The sequence below is a fragment of the Pyxicephalus adspersus genome, chromosome 12 (genome assembly GCF_032062135.1).
Source record: "Pyxicephalus adspersus chromosome 12, UCB_Pads_2.0, whole genome shotgun sequence".
NCBI lineage: Eukaryota > Metazoa > Chordata > Amphibia > Anura > Pyxicephalidae > Pyxicephalus > Pyxicephalus adspersus.
Window position 1 is genome coordinate 5,966,444 of NC_092869.1, and position 20,511 is coordinate 5,986,954.

Consider the following 20,511-nt stretch of genomic DNA (forward strand, 5'->3'; position numbering starts at 1 on the left):
GCTATGAATTCAAGATCTTCAACTATCTTTATTGGCCAGATCAGAATGACGTAACTGCATCTGGTATATGTATCAATAAAATACATGCACAGCTCAGTGTACACTGCTTTGAGCTTGCCATGCAAATTGCAATCCGATGGTATAATTTCTTTACCAAAATTACTCATCAATATAATATGATATCCTACATTATGCAGGTGCATGCCTGGGTAGTAAAACCAAGTAAGAAACAACTCATATTTTATTAAAAAACACTGGTATATTTTGTGCAAGGAGTCATATGAGGTTATATTGGGAGGTATGACCACATCCCAGCAATGAAAAAACAAAAATATTTGGTGAAAATATTTCTGTCTACATTAAAGAATTAGCCATGCTTTTCTCAATGACTTGGAGTAAACAGATAACTATAATTGTTGGCCAAGTGGCAGAAAAACTTGAGAATTTCAGAACTTTTAACACACTGGTATAGGACTCTAGTGGTCCTACACAATTTATTTCCTTCGGTGACGAACAGGTGCTGGAAATGCCAAAATGCAGCTGGATATTTACTACATATTTTCTAGTATTGTCCTAAATTAGAGACATTTTGGACCCAGGTATGCCAAGTTCTTAATACTCTCATGTACTTTGGATCTCAGTAAACTTCTGATTCTCTCCTTTTTCTATTTCATATTAACCAGTTATCATGTAAATGATACAAAAGATCTCCTCTAAAAGGTTTAGTGAATTCAGCAAAGACCTGTATCCCCCATTATGAAAAAATCCATCTCCTCCCAAGATAACACAATGGTTTCAGGGAGTTAATGATATTATGGTCATGGTGGACCTTATAGCTTCTATGCGGAATCCCTCTACTCAACAATATGGTCCAGCCAGATTATGTTCCATCCATCTACAGACTATAAACTACATATGCCTGCTACTTCTTTACCCCACCCCCTAGCCAAAGTTTGATCTGATCCCCAATTTTCTCCTTTCCCCCTTATCTATCCTTCTTTTCTCCTAATATGTAGCCACAATTTTATTACCCTTACTGTCTCTCCCTCCCTTTGGCAGTGCAAAGTTTTATGTATAACATAAAGAGGACAAACCAAGCACAATCTTTTCACTATCTTTTATTTGGTTTGAGCGCCAATGGACCTTCATTGCATTACAAAACAAGATACATTTTGGGAAACCACCATATACAACAAAGATGCAAAGTTGCTGTAAGTGCTAAAGACATACTGGACTAAAAAGTGTCAAGAGGTTCCTGCCCAGACAGTTTACAATCTTATTTAAATATTATTATTATCAATTTTAACATACATTAATATTAAAGAAAAACCAAAAAAAGACACCCAGAAAAAACATATTAGATCTACATCTGGAATCTCACAAACAAATAAATAATATTACTATCATGATATATAATTAGAGGAAACCAGTAAGTATTATTTACATATCATGTTCTGAGTAACTTTGGCACAGGAAACAAATTTCCACCCTTTTGTCTAGTTTTACAACCATTTTGGACTGGTCCATGTCTCATGAAATGCATTAATCTATTTAATAATAAATAATATTAATTAGTACTGTAACCTAAATTTATACTTAAAGCTTACTTTTGATGTACAAGATGGATTATGATTGGCATGCCTTTGGAGATAGCATAGTTGCATAATACAATTAAATAATTAAATATATGTAGAATGTTTTTGTTTCCTGAAACTTATATATTTTTCCACACAGATTGTACTGCTTGACTGGAAATATACTGCTCAGATACTTGCTGTTATGGGTTCCTAGAATTCTTCAGTCCTTAGCAATTTATAATAGGCAGCAGTTTGGGAAAGGAATGCTCAGTAAAGTTTTTATTATTTATACTGTTACCACCTCTTTGTATTCTCCTAACACTTTGAGTATTTTTATAGTTGTGCCATCGTATGATATAACATTTTAGGAAGAGCTTAGAAGCCTTCCATAATTGTTCCCAACAAATTACAAATCTGACTATATCACATTTATATGATAACCATAGTTTGAGTACCCAATTTTAGAAAGCAATTGTTATAACAAAAAATTTATAGATCAGCTTTCATATCCACCTTAACATTAAAAGATTGATGTACGCTGGCTCCTCAAAACCATAAACTATAGCAAAACCTAGGGTCATGGTAATGGTACCCTTTACTGTTCCTAGAAAGCAATGATGCCTATTAGGCATTCTAGTTCTATTTTCTTATGCGTATGTATTTGTAAAATTCTTCATTTAATATCTTTAATGCTTATCCAGCCAATCTATAAATTCTGAACACCAATCATGCTAGGTAAACCTTGTCTATAACAGCAACTTTGGATATAACACTATTCTGGTTCCCGAGACCCATCGTATGGGATAAAGCTATAGCAGATCACAAAAGTTCTATAGTGCAGAGTTGATAGGTACTCGTTGCCATGTCCAGAAAATGACAGTCATCTATTCCTTGGGTTCTGTCCTTGCACTTGCCCTGGTATTTTCCAATGTAACAGCAAGCAAAAAGCAAGTTGCTTATAATAAAACCTAAAAACAGCTGGGCATCATGTTGTACAGTCATTCCAGAACTTTTCATTCTTGTTTATTGGCATAAAGGCTATGGGGTGCCTATAATATTACATAGCATGCTTTCAAGTCTCTTAATGACACACAGTTGACCATGGAAGTCCTCCTTTATGTTTTGTACACTAGGATACTGGTCAGCTGAATATTTGATGGTTAACTTTAGCATATTTTACTGTTATAGAGCTAAAAGGTTTTCATCTGTGAAACTGTGTCCCCATCTTGCTATTTCTGAAACTTAGTAGTGTCTTATGATGATTGCCTTCTGTGTACATGCTTCTTTGCTTGTATATTTGTTGACTTTGAAATATTTGAGTTCTTTAGCCATAATGTGTGGATATGGTAGTAAACACGGCAATAGATTGTAGAATTATAGAACTGCCTGGTACCGAAGAAGCTGTCAAGACTCATCAAAGTAGAGATCCTGTTGAGAGTAGAGAAGACCTTATATCTTATAGCTATGGCCTAAATGTTTCTTTTTGCACAGATATAAGACATTATAAGTGCCTCCCAAGCATATTCTTGATCCATTCCCAGGGCTTTATAATGCCAGTTGGCCACACTTCAGAAGACTTTCTGAAGATACTTTGTCCAAGTCTCAACGGGAGTGAACTTTAGTAGAAGGAATTAGTACGTGGACAATAAATGTTAGCAAAGCTGCTTCCAGAATACATGGACTTGTAGAGTCCAAGCTTTTGCTCCTAGTGGTTTGGTCCTTAGTTTTTGTCCTCAGTTTTACTGTAGGATATCCAAGTATACTGGTGGTGCCTTGACAAGGGCTTGTAGTTTGTTATGGATCTCCTTAATATTGAGCCTCTGTTGAGGTTCTCTCTGCCAGCAGCCTTGCATGATGTTGTAAACCTCTGTGGGGCAGGTCCTAGGTCTTTCAAGCTCTCGCCCTTGGGTGATGCATTCAATAGCCTTAAAATAAAAATAAGAATGTTTAGATTAGCATTTAGGTTAGCACCTCGGTACTCATATTGTAAGCAGAGTCTGAGCTATCATTGAGCATTTAAACCCTAATATTTTTGGTACTTTTTCAAAGCCAAGCAATTTTAAACTTAGTTTTGCCGTATCTGAGCTTCACACAGCTTTGTACACACCTCAATGAGATTAGGAAACCTGTACAGGAAATACACAACCACACAACAACAAGTGGTGCACAATAACAACAAATACGATGTAATAATAGGGCAAAGGAGAAGAGAGGGATAGAAGAAACAAAATCAAAATGGGGGACTGAAGATAAACCTGGAGAATACAACATTGTGTGGGATGGTACCAACTGTTCAACAAGACATACATCCAGTATTATTAATATTAATCTGAGAAATGGTTACATTGAGAATAAACCAGATGAAATGTTTGAAGGGTTCCAGAATTTGAGTACAATCAGCTGCTATAAAGGTGTGGTTGATATAGAGGTACCATTTATCAAGAAAGTTGGTGGTACGGTTGTCATCACTCTGCGTCGAGCATGTCTCTCCATTATACTTTCCCTGAAAACTATATTTCTGGGCACATCTTGCCTCCAGTAAACAGAGAGACATCCATCAATTTTAGTTTTATTATATGCTAAAGTTTCAGTTTGAAAAAGCACTATAATCCTACCCAAGGTTTCAATTATGAGTGAATTTAAGAAGAATAAATCGCCTATTGGGCTGTTATATGTTGAAGTTTCAGGTTCTGCCTCACATTGCCATGGATTTAGTCCAGCTGTACTCACTTAAATACAAATTAAATTAAAAACCCAAAATGGATGGTAAAACCTCTTTATAACAACCTCAGCCAGTGCTCAGCTCCAGAAAGTTAGATACAGAAATCTACCTATTAGAATATATAAAGACTGGAATTGGAAGAAAATTCGACCCTTAGGAATCTACCCAAAAGTGTCCACCCAAAGCTATTAATTTAGGCATAAAGTAAGCTTCCACACTGGCTTTAGCATTTTGTTCCTATTCTATGGCCCTCATGTCTGCATGCTCAGGTCTCAGACAAGAACAGGTTATCAGTAAGTGCAATTACCAGATTCAAGTACCCGTAAATAAAATTAGCTGTCAAAAATAAATAATGTTGTGTTTGCAAATTTCCCTCCGGTCTCTGCCAAGATGCCCCTGGCTGGTAGTAACTGGATCCTTCACGATGGAGCAAAGAACCTCTTATCTGGGTGTCTCTTAAGTTCATTATCTTCTCTGATTCCTGAGAAGGTCGCTTACAGGACCCACAGGGCAACGAAATTCAATTATATCCAATGCGCATTGGAAAAAATTAAAATCAGACCATTTCTTATTTATCGAGAAAGCTTTCTTGGCAGTTGGCAGGAAGGTATGGTTTCCATCAATGAAGTCTTTGAGGGATACAGATGTGTACCCATGTAAATAGCTCCTAAAACTGTATTTGATAGAATCTGGAGCTCTGTTGGCTCTTGGATTCAATTCTGTTAAGAAATTATTTTGCCCCTGTAGGGCAATAAACATAAATTACTAGTTGGTTTATGTAAGAGTATGGAACACTTTGGAACCTATCAACAGAACATATTAAAAAAGCCTAGTTCACATGCCATTAAAGATGCAAGGAAATAAATGTTTATTTCTGACAAAAATTGATTTGTGTTAAATGTAGTGGTCCCTTGAGGAAACTCTTACTTTTGTCCCATCCACTTATACTTATTTCCAGGAATCAAACCCTGTGCAAATTCTGGATGATTTGAAACCTAAAAAAGGCTGATAACAATATCTACCTTTTCAATTGGCACGTTTAGGCCTGGTGATTGTCCATTCAGACCTAAGCATTACGTACAGGTAGGAGATTACATGTTCACAATACCCAGAAATATGGTAGGTCAATGAATTGTCAATCAATGGAATGGTAGGGGAGCACAGCAAAGTATAAGTCATACTAAATGGGGCCAAAGGAAACATTATGAGATGAGTTAGTAAGCGTTTGGAAAGTCCCTATGTGCATTTTTGGTCATTCTTCTGTAACTGAATGTTTTTTGGGTGCCATCTTTAATTCCTGGCTTTGCTGTAGTTTGGAAGATTTCTACTCATTTCCTATTTCAGTCATGATGGTGACCAGAATAGAAAATGAGAGACACCTTGCTATGAGGTCTACAGACACCAACAGGTGTTTTTCTAACCCTACCTTTCCATTCTACAGCACAATCAAATTTTGGGTCTGATTTATTAAAGCTCTCCAAGTCTGTAGAGGATAGACTATCATGGGTGAATCTGGGTGATCCAATAAACCTGAAATGAATCTGGTCCAGGATTGAAAGCATTTGCCAAAGAATAGCCAAAAAAGCTAATCCAGATATGCTGTATCACCCAGGTTATCCCCTAATATTCAATCTTTTCCAGTCTTGGAGGGCTTTAATAAATCGGGCGCTTTGTTGGGAACTGCATTCCAACTCTGATTGAGCCTAGACTTACCTCTGTATTTGAAAGTTGGTACCACGGCTGCTTGCCATATGTAAATATTTCCCAAAGGACCACCCCGAAGCTCCAGATGTCACTTTCTGTGGTGAATTTGCGGTACAAAATGCTCTCAGGTGGCATCCAGCGAATGGGCAGCATAGTCCTTCCACCAACCTGAAATGAGGGAGCCCATGACAATTAAAACCATTTGGTAAATCTGTGTTATGTAAAACAATACATATTTGTAAAACAGTGGTATTATACCTATATACAACAACATATAGAAAACATCAGTTACAGAATGTGTGAAAATTCATTAACGTATTTTAAAACTGACCCAGAACAATAAAAGTTTTCATTTAATTTCCTAGATGAACTAGTGCCTGGTTATGAATGGTGTTATCAACTGCCCATCTGAACGTAGCCCAAATCCCCAGCCAGCTTTGGAGGCTCTTGGCTATGGTTACAAGTCCAAGGCAGGGATTTAGATTTCTTTGAATCCCAAGAACTATAACAATTACTAGCAACAACATATTATTGGGGGTCAGTGGGAAAAAGCCTCTCAACAAGGTGGCCAGTGGTAAGACCACCACCTTACATTTGTGGCTAGAATTCCACTCTTGCATACAACTTAAAAGATAATTAGTACCATGCAGCTAGTTCTTCTAGATAGTTTTGGCAGGACTATGCAGGTATCATCAGAGGTCAATCTGCCATAGTTGAGGAACCATTGGCTCAAAACATCCAGAGAATCTTTCTAACAACCAAGCAATTAACATTTCCAGAAGCAAATCTGTTCATATTATCAGTTTTTGCAGCTCAAAACAAGTTATTTTAAAACCATAGGGACAAGTTTTCTTTATTGCTCCTGTAGTGCGATATTCCTCCTATGTACAACAGGCAGTCACTCGTCACCATTTCCACTAAGTTATCCTTAAATCATTTTCTTTCCACTCACTAAGTGATCTCCTTTTATTCCCATCACAGGGTTGCATTAAATATGAATATGGTTCTGACAAAGAAGCAGCTCAAGAACAACTAAAAGGGAAAGAAAGAGGCTGGGGCAATTCACAATGTCACAAGTTCAGCTCCCTCTAGAGCCGTTGAATGATATGAAGATGGATGGACTCTACTGGCTGAACGGTGGAGTTGGCAAGCACTGGAGAAAAAATCCCCAGTCTGGCACGGTGCCATCTGCAGCACATGGCAGCTAAATGCTCCATGATATCTGTTACTTACAAACACAATCTTTTTATTAGGTGGATTACCTTCAGACAAGCATCCGATATTAATGGAGCTTTTTTGTTTAGCGGGATTGCAAAATGTGTTTTGAGATATTTACAGCAAACATGGGCAACTCTTCAATCCCTGCTTTGTGAGTCTATGGGACAGGGACACCCTACAATGATATTATAGACACACCACACTCATTGTTAGGCTAGCCTTATATATTCCAATCTAAATGTACAATAGATATACAAACAACTACATCCACCAGAACGGATGATTGGACACAAAGTGAAAACATTAGTTTTGGTAATTATCAAGTACGTAAAATCAGAAATATTGGGAATTGCCATGAAAAAAATACTAGTATGGCAATTTCTTTAAAAAAAATAAGACGAAACATTTGTGGCAGACAAGGTTCATTAAGCCGGTAAATGCTGCCACAGCTTCTTAGTAATTTGGTAGTGCATTGGTTAACGAGAAATGTTGCAGAAATCTGTTCCTCCCCTTTGTCCTAGAGTTGTGCTCTCTTGTCTGTTATGCATTTGATAAGGATCAGAACATCAGTGTTAAACTGTTACCATTGATCTGAGTGGCTTTAGGACTCCGTAATGTAGTCACTGTAAGCCCACAGAGGTCTTGTAGGAGGCTACAGATTGACCTACTCAATTCTCATTTCACATTGTGGAATCTAACCTTGAGGAGACCAAACACTTCTATTCTATTCTGCTAAAGCAGACCTAAAAACCACAAAAGAAAGCTAATGAAAACAGAATATATAGCAAAATAGAGTCAAGGATGGCACATATAAAAAGCCAATATCTACAGATCTGAACTTCCTACTGATTGGGTAATGTTTAATGAATTGGCACCAATGCCCTCTTCACTTGCATGTGTTACTGCAGAAAGGTCTGAGCTGAATCTGTTAAAATTGTTCATTGCAAAACCTTCATCGAAGCCCGAATTGAATTGGTTGCATTTGTGTCAATGACGTCAGTGTCAGATGCCTCTGTGATCAATTGGAATGTATTGCCAGGTCCATTTGACCTGCAGTAGACCTTCTTTCATTTTAATTTTAGGTTTAGGAATCCCCATAAGTTTGTAAGTCCTGCAGTACAAAGTAACGATTAGACAAATCAACCAGAGCAATGGACCAAGAAGACAATTGTACAGCTATTTTTTAAGCGTCAGTCCACTTTATATCATTTGAGCTTTAATGGTGGTCTAATCCAGACCCTCAGACTTCCTATTTATCCCAGTGGGGTTTTCTCATCATTGTTGTTCATGGTATATTTTGTTCTACCACAGGGATTTCATGTCTCTGATGTTCCCTTATCATTGACAATACGCCAACAGAGGAAGACCACTAGATCTGTTCAGGTTAATGGAAAAACAGGATCACAAACTGCTTCTCAACAAAAGTGTGTTGGTGGAAAAATTTTGATGTAAAACATATTGAAGTTTAAAAAAGATCTCATCAGCAAAACACCAGTTAGGGCTCCTCTACTGCCAGATAGGAGCAAGAAAGGTGATACAGTATGATGGCATTATTCATCATTCATAATGGCTTTGGTATGTTGTTGGGACATGGGACATGAGGACAAGGGTTTCTTTATCAAGAGATGCAAGTTGACAGGGATAATGGAATCAACACAAGCTTGGATGGACTTTAAAAGCAACAGTTGATATTTACTGTATAGCCATGGTCTTACCCTGTAATAATCTGTGCTGTAAATATCACGTGACATCCCAAAATCACCAATCTTGACAACAAGATTGTTGCCCACAAGGCAATTCCTCGTGGCCAGATCTCGGTGAACAAAATGTAGAGACGCCAAGTAGACCATTCCAGAAGCTATCTGCGAGGCAATTTGTAACATTTGAGTCAAGTTCAGCTGTCCGAAAGGTTGGCCATTGCCATTATCCAGAATCTTGGCATCTGGTCCATGAGATCTAAATATTAAATGCAGAAGATATATTAAATTACAACTTGGACATCAACTATTACATGCGAGTAACAATCTCAATTACTGGCTTTACACTGAAATGACCGATTTGATTGAAGGTCTACCATGGTTCTATACAAACTTGCAACTGGCAGTGTGACAGTGACTTTGGAAACTTTAATAAGTAAGTTCTTTTGTGCCCTATCCCAGTATGTCAATAAAATATAAAATAGTGTCTCCTCACTGTACTCTTCAGGACCCATGCACTGCTGGATAGTACTGGCAGTACAGTGTCTAGTTCTAATACCTGTGGGACCAATCACCTAGTCTCTGTTTATTCCAAGTGATGTACAATCTTCTTCTATTTAAGCCTCTCAGACAGCTAATCTAATCAATATTGCAAAGAGGAGTGCATTAGCCTGGGAGATGACTGCCTAGAAGAGGCAGATTGACAGTCATAATGGGAGCTGAAATCGGGAGGGGGAAATTTTGAATGAGCAGTTTCTACAGATGACAATAGAGGTAGGGAATTGCTCTACAGATGGATACGGTTGGTCTATCAGTCTGTGAAGTATATTGCAACAGTGAACACTGAACTTGTGTGACTAGACTCTGATAAGTGGGTAGTGTTTGTTCTCCTTAAAAACTAGTAACAAAACTTTGGTAGTTAAGCTACGTACACACTTCCAATTATTATCGTTGGTAAACGAACGACGAACGATCCTGCACGATATCTGCGAACGATCGTATAGCACTGATCCTGTACATACAGATAACGACACGATCGTTCGCAGATATTGTACACACGATAGATGCGATCGTTTGAACGATACAGGAAGTGACGTGCACCACAGAAAGTGAGCGAACGTTCGTTCACCGCGCATGCTCAGACCATGGACGATCAATGAACGGCCGTACACACGATAGATGGTCAACGATCGTCGTCCAATCCGATCCGCCGGTCCGGTCGTTTATTTCCAACGACTATCCTCGTTCGTCGGCGTCGTTGGTTACTTTTTTTACGAATGATTTTTGCCCAATCGATCGTTCGTCGTTCGTTCGTCGTTCATTTCCAACGATAAAAATTGGAAGTGTGTACGCAGCTTTAGAGGCTGGGTACACTATCAGTAGATAAGCTAGTCACCATCAGACAGGGATTGCAAGGGGTCTTAGAGCTCCAATAAGAAATAAGAAGATATCTTAAAAAACATAAAAATTCCAGAGGAATCACATTTATGTCTAAAATCTCAAAAGTATCACATACAATCTTCATAACACAATGGTTCCGGTGAGCCAGCTCGTGTCATCGGTCTTAGGCTAGACGCCCAGGAATCCCAAACAAGGTATTATCCAACAAATGCATCCAATGTGTAAATCCCCCCCTTTACCAGGGCTTAGTACTAACGTATGGACTTTGAAGCCAATACAGGCTTTGGGGTGCCCCAATTAGCTGGGGTGTAGCTATAAGCCCTTTGGCCCAAAGTGAAAAATTGTTTGATGAGCATGTAATGTTCTACAAATCACAGACAAAATATAGTCAGGAAAACAAAAATTTACCCCCAAAATTATAGCTTTTTAAATTATATATAGTTTTTTACTTGGGGCATGCTTCCATATGTTCCCGTGGCTACCAACAATTTTGGTGACACTAATATTTTCTGGATCTTTGCAAATAACCTAAAGTTGGCAGGTGGCTTTAAGAGCAGAAAAAAGAACACACTTTTCTTTACTTGTGACATTTTAAATAGACCCCTCCCCCCAGCAAATTTTTCAGAGGGTTTGCAAATTGCTGGTAATTTAAATTTGCAAAATTGTGAATACTACTAATTTTCTCAAAAGTTCTCCATGTGAAATCAAAAGTTGACTACCCACGTCTACAACTAAAAGCATTCTTATTTTTACCTTTGCCACAGTGCATTTCACAAAGAATTTGTCCAAATCTCAAAATTTTCTTTAAAATTTTGGTAAAATGAAACTTTAATTATCCCTAGTGATTGAAATCTTTAGGCTGTGGCTGCTTCTGACCTGAGGAAGCGATTGAGATCTCCATGTTTCATGTATTCAAACACCATAAGCAGTGGCTCTCCATCCGTACACACGCCATAGAACTTCACAATGTGTTCATGTTGTAAGACGGTGAGGAGTTCGGCTTCACGCTGAAAGTCTTGTCGGGCGCTCTCTGTTGCCTCTTTTAGGGCCTGAAAGGACACAACAAGAATCATTCCTAAATGTTTTCAATTATTTTAAGGGTGGTAATAAAAAGATAGAGCAATATTGTCTCTGGTGGCATGTCACCATGTTAGGGCTGAAACAACCTGAGGTTTCAATGGTGCGTTGATGGTAACAAATTTAAATTGTTGGTTGCTTACACCTCTTGATGGGTCATTTTTAGGGGAATATAGGGCAAGCAATTTAATACTGTAATCAAAGTCAATTAACCCTGTGGGTTCTTTTTTGGCCACATGGTGTGACAATCTGCTGTCTATGATGATGGACCCACAACTTTGGATGAGAATACTGAAGGAACAAAATAACAGTTACAGTCGCCTTTCCTGTCATTGGAATCTACTACAACCTAAAATATCTATCCAACTTGTAATGTCTATGACTAGATTTAGAGTCCATGGATGATTTTTTCATAGCTCTGGTTATATGGCTCTTGAGGTTGGTTGAGTCCCGCTATAGGGGAATTTGAGACATTTACAAGGAATATTTCCAGCAATCAACATAATCGTTATATAAACTGATTGCAGTGGACATTATGCCGTGATCTTGAATACAACTTTTAGAGCTTTATGGCTGTACTGAGACCTTGTTGGAGAAATTCCAATACTTCCATTCAAAGTGACAAACACATCACCAAGACTTTGGTACATGTTTTGCCTCAAGGCCCAGGTACATAGGTCAATGAAAGAGAAATATGTTTTTGGCTGGGTTCTAAAGTGAAATGGCTGTTCCTAAATAACCTCAGTTTCACAAACATAGGCCTTTCAAGTTACCTTTACAGCCACCAACGTCTTCTCCTGTTCTGAATTCAGGTTGTAGCACTCAGCCAGATAGACCTTGCCAAAAGCACCTTCTCCCAGCTCCCACTTGGGCATGATGTCTCTTCTCTTGATGTGCTGGACACCTGTAAGGTGGAACACCTTGGTGATTCAAAAGCAAAAGGACTAGAAGCCTAAAGTTGGTAAAGTTTGAAAATAATTTAGCCATGTGTCCATCTCTCATTTGGAAAAGAACTCACAAGCATCGCAGAAATATTGTGGATTCTCAATAAAGTTTGGTTTAACCCCATCCAGCTTTCCTTCAGCAGAAGTAAGAGGACTGGCCCCGAAATTCATAAAATGGAGAGACATTGCCAGGTCATCTTCCTGTGCCAACACAGCCGCTCCTAAAATGTAAATACATGAAAAGCGAAGACAGATTTACTGTAATATCCTATTCCAATTGGATCTCCAATAAGACAGTGGAAATTCTGGCTGCTCAAGAGCTTATGTAAAGCCAAACTCCAGGAACAAATAAAAGTCACACATTAAAGCCAATCTGTATTCTTCAATATATCAATAAATGTTTCCTTTTTAAATATTAGTACCTAACCTGGTATCAATCTCTTGCAGACGCCAGACATCAGAGCTCACCACGAAAAAGGAAAAAGCAGTATAAAGAGCCAATCTGTTATTCTGCAATGGCAATGTGCTAACAAGGAACAGATTAAGAAAAGTCGGGATCGGAGTAATAGAGAAAAAAAGCTCATCAGTCTGTTGGTTCTGCTTTCATTAAGTTGGTTCTGTTCATTAATTGTAATAGTGAAAGTCAGGTGTTGGCTAGACATGGCTGTACTGTATGGTAGGGCTGTGCATGTCTCAGCACACCCCATCTCATATATGGAGATGATGTCATGATTGTCAAATGCAATAGATGAATAGAGTTTTATTGGACATTATAGATGTATGCATGAAGTGCAGCCATTGATACTGTATTGACCTATGGTCCCAGGTAGGCTACCGTATATTGATACCGTATTGACCTATGGACCATCATGTATACCACCATATACTGTATGTCGTATTGACTTATGGACCATACAACGCCTACCTTGGGACACCATAAATCCTCTATTACCTACCTGAAATAATATACTACAATGTATTAAAACACTAGTCCATCGTCTCCAACCTCTCAGCCAAAGCTTGACCTCCCACAACGATCCACCTGACTTAACTCCATAGGAACCATTGGCTTTTTAAAGTTCTGGTGTTAAAGTCTCCAGCTCTGGTGCCCATAGTTGTGGCCATATTAAAAAACCTGTGTTCACCATGCCAGCTTGCCCAGCATCCAGAAGGTTTATCATGTGATCTCCTTATGAACCATTGATCAGCACTGCTAAGCCAGAGACAGAGCAAAAATATATATACCCTCAAGGCGCATGCTTTATACAGAACAAAGGTTCCAAAATAATGCAAACTGAATAACATCCAATCTACATACATAAAAAGACGAAAGTGTTTCCTTAAGAATCACATATAAATGATTTACATTATTTAAAAAAAAAAATCAAAAAATAATTTTAAAATAAGTAAAAAATTAATAGGAGCAGCCTTTTAAATTAATAAAAATATATTCCTGGCTATCACCCAAGCCTATTCCTCTTTCTAAATTGGAGCAGTCCTAAAACTGTTCCACTAAAAAAGAAATGGTCAGGAAATAGGAGTGTGTTTTTAACTGCTTCCATGTAGTCCCAGAAGACCCCAAGAAGACTCTCAGTAGTACAGAAAGCTTAGGCAATCTATACCTTTAAATGGCAGCTTAAATGCGCTTGGCCGTTCAGTAATGTCTCAAGTCATTTTTTCCACTTACTGAGTAATATGAGTAGGATACAAAATGAAAGACGGATCAATATGTGTATGGTGTGGAAAACAGAGGAACACAGAATGCATATATATATATATATATATATATATATATATATATATATTATAGGAATGATATAAAGAGAACATGTCATCGATTGGCAAAGTTTACCAAAATAAAAAGGGTGTTAAAGTAAAACCTCTCAAAGATTGCCACAAATTGCATCCAATGTATCCAATTGTATCCAATGACGAGATGCTCTGTTGGACAGTGAGATACCCCATTGCCAAAGGAATTGCCAAGGAACCTGTTTGCCAAGAATCACCAAGCTTGAGTAATTTTGGAGGTATCCAAAACGGTCGCCTCTACTGCCTTTGCCTCGGCCCTGATTGTGTCTCCCATCAGTGGAACAGAAAGGGTTTATGTTAATTGCTCTGTAGACGGACACACTTTTGTAGCAGCTACTTTTCCATCTCACCCCTTGCAGTCTATACTGCGCTCTCTAGCTTGCTGGGCCCTGGGGAAACAGACGCATCAAACCCATTTAAGACTTGAGTCAATTTCAAAAGTGAATTAGCAGCTTCTTAGAGGCTTGCGCAGGGGAAACCAGCACTAATGAAGTGCGGCTTCGAAACACCGTCTCCTTGCTTTAGTTAAAGTCTAGAAAATGCAGTTATGTATATTGCCGAAAAACGATTTTATCAAGACCACTTGAAGCCAAACTGAAAATTATATGGTAACTGTTTTACTTGCCAAAAGTCTACCAATTCTGTCCTATAATTTATACACTCTTCCACACAGCACAGTCCTGTCTGGGAGGGATGGTGAACAGGTCCTGTTTGTCCTTCAGCCTGTGATTGGGCAAGTTAAAAGAAATGCAGCCGGTTGACTATCATGCTCCTTAGCACATGAATACTACAGAACAAAACTGATCAGCTTCTTGTTCTACTTCTTCTTGCTTACTTTGAACTTTGCTGTACAAGGACTGCAAACGGCTGATGCTAACTTATACTTTGATGCCAGCAATGCTTGCATTTATTTTGTGTCTTCTACATTGGCCTGAATGCACCAGGTATAAAAGAAAGCTTTTCAGAGAATCGTTTGCATTGGAACTAAAGCTACGTACACACTTCCAATTATTATCGTTGGAAAACGAACGACGAACGATCCTGCACAATATCTACGAACGATCGTATAGCACCGATCCTGCACATAGAGATAACGACACGATCGTTCGTAGATATTGTACACACAATAGTCCTTTAATTTATACACTCTTCCACACAGCACAGTCCTGTCTGGGAGGGATGGTGAACAGGTCCTGTTTGTCCTTCAGCCTGTGATTGGGCAAGTGAAAAGAAATGCAGCCGATTGACTATCATGCTCCTTGTCACATGAATACTACAGAACAAAACTGATCAGCTTCTTGTTCTACTTCTTCTTGCTTACTTTGAGCTTTGCTGTACAAGGACTGCAAACTGCTGATGCTAACTTATACTTTGATGCCAACAATGCTTGCATTTATTTTGTGTCTTCTACATTGGCCTGAATGCACCAGGTATAAAAGAAAGCTTTTCAGAGAATCGTTTGCATTGGAACTAATTGTGTAAAACTTCCCAAGGACCTGAGATAACAGTCACCCAATTGCATTGGTCAGCTACTCATGTGTTAGACCACCACCCAAACACTCTCAAGGGGGATAATGTTTAATTGACTAATTGGTCTAGCCCCAATCATGTGAATACTAGATACTGTGAGCGTTGTGCTTTAGGAGTCCAATACCACAAAAGCTCCTTATAAATGTTATAATGAATGTAAACAATATGGATATCTGTCACATGCCAATATGCTATAAGTTTGCTGCTACCTGTGCTGCTGAACTTTACTCTACATCTGAGAAATGATCTCCTTAAATCTACTGAGAAACCAACAATCTTTGGTCATCCTCATCCTGTGGAGTTCCCACAGCTCACTTTGGTTCTTCTCTTTTAGTCTTATATTACTGCTGTATCCTGTGATCAGTGGAAGTTAGTTGGAATAACCCAAGAAAAAACAGTGGAGGACCCAGAAGAATCATACTCGAAAAGTTAAAAAAAAAGCAACCAGTCAGGGCCACCAAGGGCCCAGAAGGTTGACACATTCAAAAGTGTCATCAGGAGAAACCAGAGAAAGCTATGAAGAATCCAGAAGATTGACATTCCCAGAAGCATCATTAGAACTGACCAGTAAATGCTCCCAAGGACCCAGGATATTGACTCCTGTGGATATCATCAGGAGAAACGGGTGAAAGCTGCAGAGCACAGGAGAACAACATTCCAAAAAGAGTCACCAAGGAAACCATTGAAACCAGGGAGCCCAGAGATTGCTCCTCTTGGAAGTGGCAGTTCATTTAGGGGAGTTGCAAGTGATTGGAGTTTAGCAAATGGAGTATCTGGAAAGGTCTTCTCTAGAGCTGCCCCAACTCTCTAGAATAGTCTTCCTCGTTCTATTCGGCTTGCTCCTACTTTCTGCTCATTTAGAAGAGCGCTAAAAACCCATTTTTTCAAACTTGCCTACCCGTCTTCTTCTGTCTTTTGAAACCATCACTACTTCCCACCACTACATATCTCTCCTCATTATGTGTGTAAATTCCCCCACCTTCTAGATTGTAAGCTCTTCGGGGCAGGGTCCTTTCCTCCTGTATCACTGTCTGTATTAGTCTGTCATTTGCAACCCCTATTTAATGTACAACGCTGCGTAATATGTTGGCACTATATAAATCCTGTTTATTATTATTAATAATAATAATAATAATAATAATAAAAGGCCAAAAATCCTTTCTTTAATACTGAGATGTGTTAGATACATTTTACTTACTGTGACAGAATCACATAAACTCCAACAATGGCCCAAAATAGGAAACACCGTCTTCATGTATACACACCAGGGCTGCAAGGGAGCCGGAATTTCCAGATAAAGTTCTGAATGCCAAGACCTATACATTTTCCCAGTGACCTCACCACAAAATAGTCTGAGAAACAGAAGAAGTTGTGATCCTGAGGGTGCTACTAAAGGCTAAATATTATTTATGGGTATAATGACCCTGTTAAAGGGATAATAGCTTTAGCTGCAGTGCTTTAATTTTCAGAGTGAGTGGTTTCTGTGAAAATTCCTCTGAATCTATTTACACAGTTTTTATCTCATTAGCCGTTACACCACCGCTGGTAAGAGAACATTGTGAAGAGCGGAAACTTGCTGATGTGTGTTTATTTAGCAAATACAGAGAATAGCAGAAATCATTTTAAGATGTAAGAGGTTGACATGTCACCCGAGATGTATTATTTGGACAACCCAAGCTTCACCTTTTTGAGGACATTTTTTTACCTCTTTTTGTAGACTAGAGAGAGCTCCTCAGGCATGAATTTTTTTGCAAAACACTGCCTCTGAAAATCTATGAAGAGATAACCCAGGCTGAGAAAATAATAGTCCACCATTACAGAGCTCCTATAAAAATGCTGGCAGACTGGCTGGTACAGAGACCTTGATATGACATACAATTTTAGAAAACAATGTACCTGAGGGAATACTCAGTGTTTTCATTCGAAATCTACACATAAGGTGTGCAGGACAACCAACATTTCCGGTAGTGTGAATCTCCTGGGTATCCTAAAATGCTTACTAGTTCTTCCCTCTGATCTCTACCCATTACAGAAGAGAAGCAGGATGAACCGGTGAAAGATTTGGTGGCCCAAGGAAATGGACACTTCCAGAAGTGTTGGTTTACCTTGGTTGGTTCTATGGTATGGAGAAATGATCTCCATGATGTATCGTACTGTACAGCGTGTTGGGAAAGGGACATGTCCTCTACATCATGATTGTTCTGGGACAATTGTTTAGAAAGTACCGAGGCCAAAAGCAAATTGAAGCAAAACATTTTATTAGGAAAGACTCTAAGCCCTATTCCAGGTAAATTATAAATCCTTACATTTGAAAAAATGTCCTTTATCTTCGGGTTTGAATGTTGGACAACGTCATTTACTCCCTGTATCTGCCATCATGGATACCCCCCCTCCACATCCTGAAGAGAACAACACTACGCTGGCCAAGATTCACAGGACAATGCTACAGAAAACGGCACTAACATCACTATATGAAGGCTGTTTTCTGCACATAGAATACCCCAGTGATATCTGATTACCTTTAGCGATGACTGAATAATAAATTGTTGGACTGGCCTAACTTACGCTACCTGCAAATTACATTACTGTAGCCGGTATTGTTGTGAGATCTATTACTTGAGTTCATTTGAAATTATAGTCATCAATCCCCCCTTTATCTTCAGTTTTATGACATCCTGACTTCCTTCCATTGATATATATTGATTCCTCAGGCTTGTAGGAGGCCAAGGTGAAAGGGAACGGAAACACATAAGCCTTATGCTTTGAATTAGGAAGATATGGAGACCCAGGGGTACCTATTATACAAGAGGTAAAGCAAAAAGTGGAAAGCATTTGAAAAATAGCACAAGTCCAAGCCATGCTCATTAAATAACATCAGAAACAACAGATCAAAAGTGAACTCGAAAAATATTCAAAATATAGTGTTATGTGAACTGTACTTACAAAAGATTTATTTAAAAAGCAGTAAAGTGATCGTGTCTGTCCTGCAATACCAAAGATTTAGTAGGTGAGGGTTTACACATGCTTTATTATGTCATTATACAAAAAAAAACTTACGATTGATTCCAAACTTTGAATGTCTTCCACACTTGTTGAGCACAATCAGCAGAAGAAGAAGGAAAAAGCAGGCAAAGACGGCCAATCCAACGGCCACCGAGACCTGATGGGAAACACAATCTGCTCAGTGGTCCTGCCTTAATTCCATTCCTGGGAATTATCACTCGCTAAATGTTAAGTCACAGCAATGTTAAGTCAAGCAGCTCACAGCTGGAAAATCTATAAACTGATATTATACTTGCAGTTCTGTAAGAGCCATGTCACACTGGCAATCATGGTGCTGCTAAGTTGCTGTAGCTGTAGTCTCTTGTTGGCAAAGAAATGACAAAACTTTAGCTGCCAGCAAAGAATCCCAACCATCACAGTTCTTACTGTTCTCTTGACAGTCTTGCTATTGACAAGTTGCTAGCTGTGCCAAGATTGCTGGTGAGACATGGACCTAAATGAGCTAAATCCCACATCGACTAGTCAAGTGTAATTTTTTATTCTACTTTTACAATATATTAGAATATTTTGGGTAATTAAAGCTATATTAAAGCTTAACTCGAATTCATCCTCCCTATTGGCCCCTTGCCCCTTTTGGGACATACCCCCCATTTTTTTAAAACTCTATGCATACAATTTTCAGATGTCTTCAGTCCACCCATGGGATGCCATGGGTCCTTATTGTCATCCAGTAGTGGCCAGGCCCTAAATGCCGCAGAAAGCAGGGTCCCGTAGGTATGTGCCTCCCCACTTTGGAGAATTCCACAGTAAGTTCATGAACGTCCAAGTGGATCCTTGACACCTTATATTCATGGGCTATCCCACAGCAGAATGACTCTTGGCTTTTTTGAATCCAGAAGAAGACCAACTGTAGATCCCAAAGTCTTCAGGAGACAGTGCCAGAAATATTGTGAGTTATGCTGCTTTCCTTTTATTATTTGAATACTAGCATGTATTTAGAGAATATAGGGTGGGGGGGAGCTTAGCTTTAGATCCTATATTTCCTATTTTTTTTTTATGTAAGCTCAACATGAAATATCGTAAAATATTCAATGATTCACAAGTGGACTCAAACATTTAAAGCATAGTATCCCCTTCCATACCATTTTGAATGTGGCTTTATTTGGATGGGGGTCTAAAATTAAAACATGATTGGAGAAGAACAGGGTTTTGGCAAAAATTATAAATGCTTATACTGCTTATAAATGTTATGACTTCAATTTATCAGAGAATCCCATAGGATCTTATTTTACATATAAAAGGTTATTTTAGCATAAAACCAGTATTTACTGAATAACACTTAGTGGTTTTTGCTTTCCCCCGAGAAGTGTTTTTTTTTTACTAATGGACAACAAATTAAAATATTGTTAAATGGACTGAGATTAGATATTGAGGGATAATTGCTTGGAATGGCTCTTGTGGTTCCTCAAGGTGTGATTGAATTAGAATAGGGGATTTCACAACAGATAAACTCCAAGATGTACTATTTCTATGTTAAATTACCACTTAACAATTACTGTTAAATGACCACTTAATATATTCATACTGCAAGCTCAAGAATTATGATGTTCAAACCTAAATATGCTCCATTGGAGGTCAGGGATGAACAGTACAGAGGTCCTCTAGGGTAAAGTTTCTTGAGCTTTTTAACATGGGGAATCCATTGAAGAAGGTCCAAAGAGAACTTCTGCTATATTTCTTTATACACATATTACATTAGTGTAGTGGTCATGTGCCTCCTACATTGTTGGCCATTTGGGAAGAATGTCATCTATACAGATAGCCAAAAG

The 20,511-nt window shown here is 38.5% G+C and overlaps 1 protein-coding gene across 1 annotated transcript in view; it reads right to left on the minus strand.

Moving 5' to 3' along the window:
* Nucleotides 1-1,102: 1,102 nt before the first annotated feature.
* Nucleotides 1,103-20,511, minus strand: part of NTRK1 (neurotrophic receptor tyrosine kinase 1) — a 56,239-nt gene continuing 36,830 nt past the window's right edge. The window contains exons 11-17 of the mRNA XM_072427971.1: nucleotides 18,737-18,839; nucleotides 12,415-12,561; nucleotides 12,170-12,300; nucleotides 11,196-11,368; nucleotides 8,937-9,177; nucleotides 6,013-6,171; nucleotides 1,103-3,502 (exon numbers count right to left, since the gene is read on the minus strand). Of these exons, the coding sequence (XP_072284072.1) occupies nucleotides 3,317-3,502; nucleotides 6,013-6,171; nucleotides 8,937-9,177; nucleotides 11,196-11,368; nucleotides 12,170-12,300; nucleotides 12,415-12,561; nucleotides 18,737-18,839 (1,140 nt within the window). The 3' untranslated portion in view covers nucleotides 1,103-3,316. The remainder of the gene's footprint in view (nucleotides 3,503-6,012; nucleotides 6,172-8,936; nucleotides 9,178-11,195; nucleotides 11,369-12,169; nucleotides 12,301-12,414; nucleotides 12,562-18,736; nucleotides 18,840-20,511) is intronic.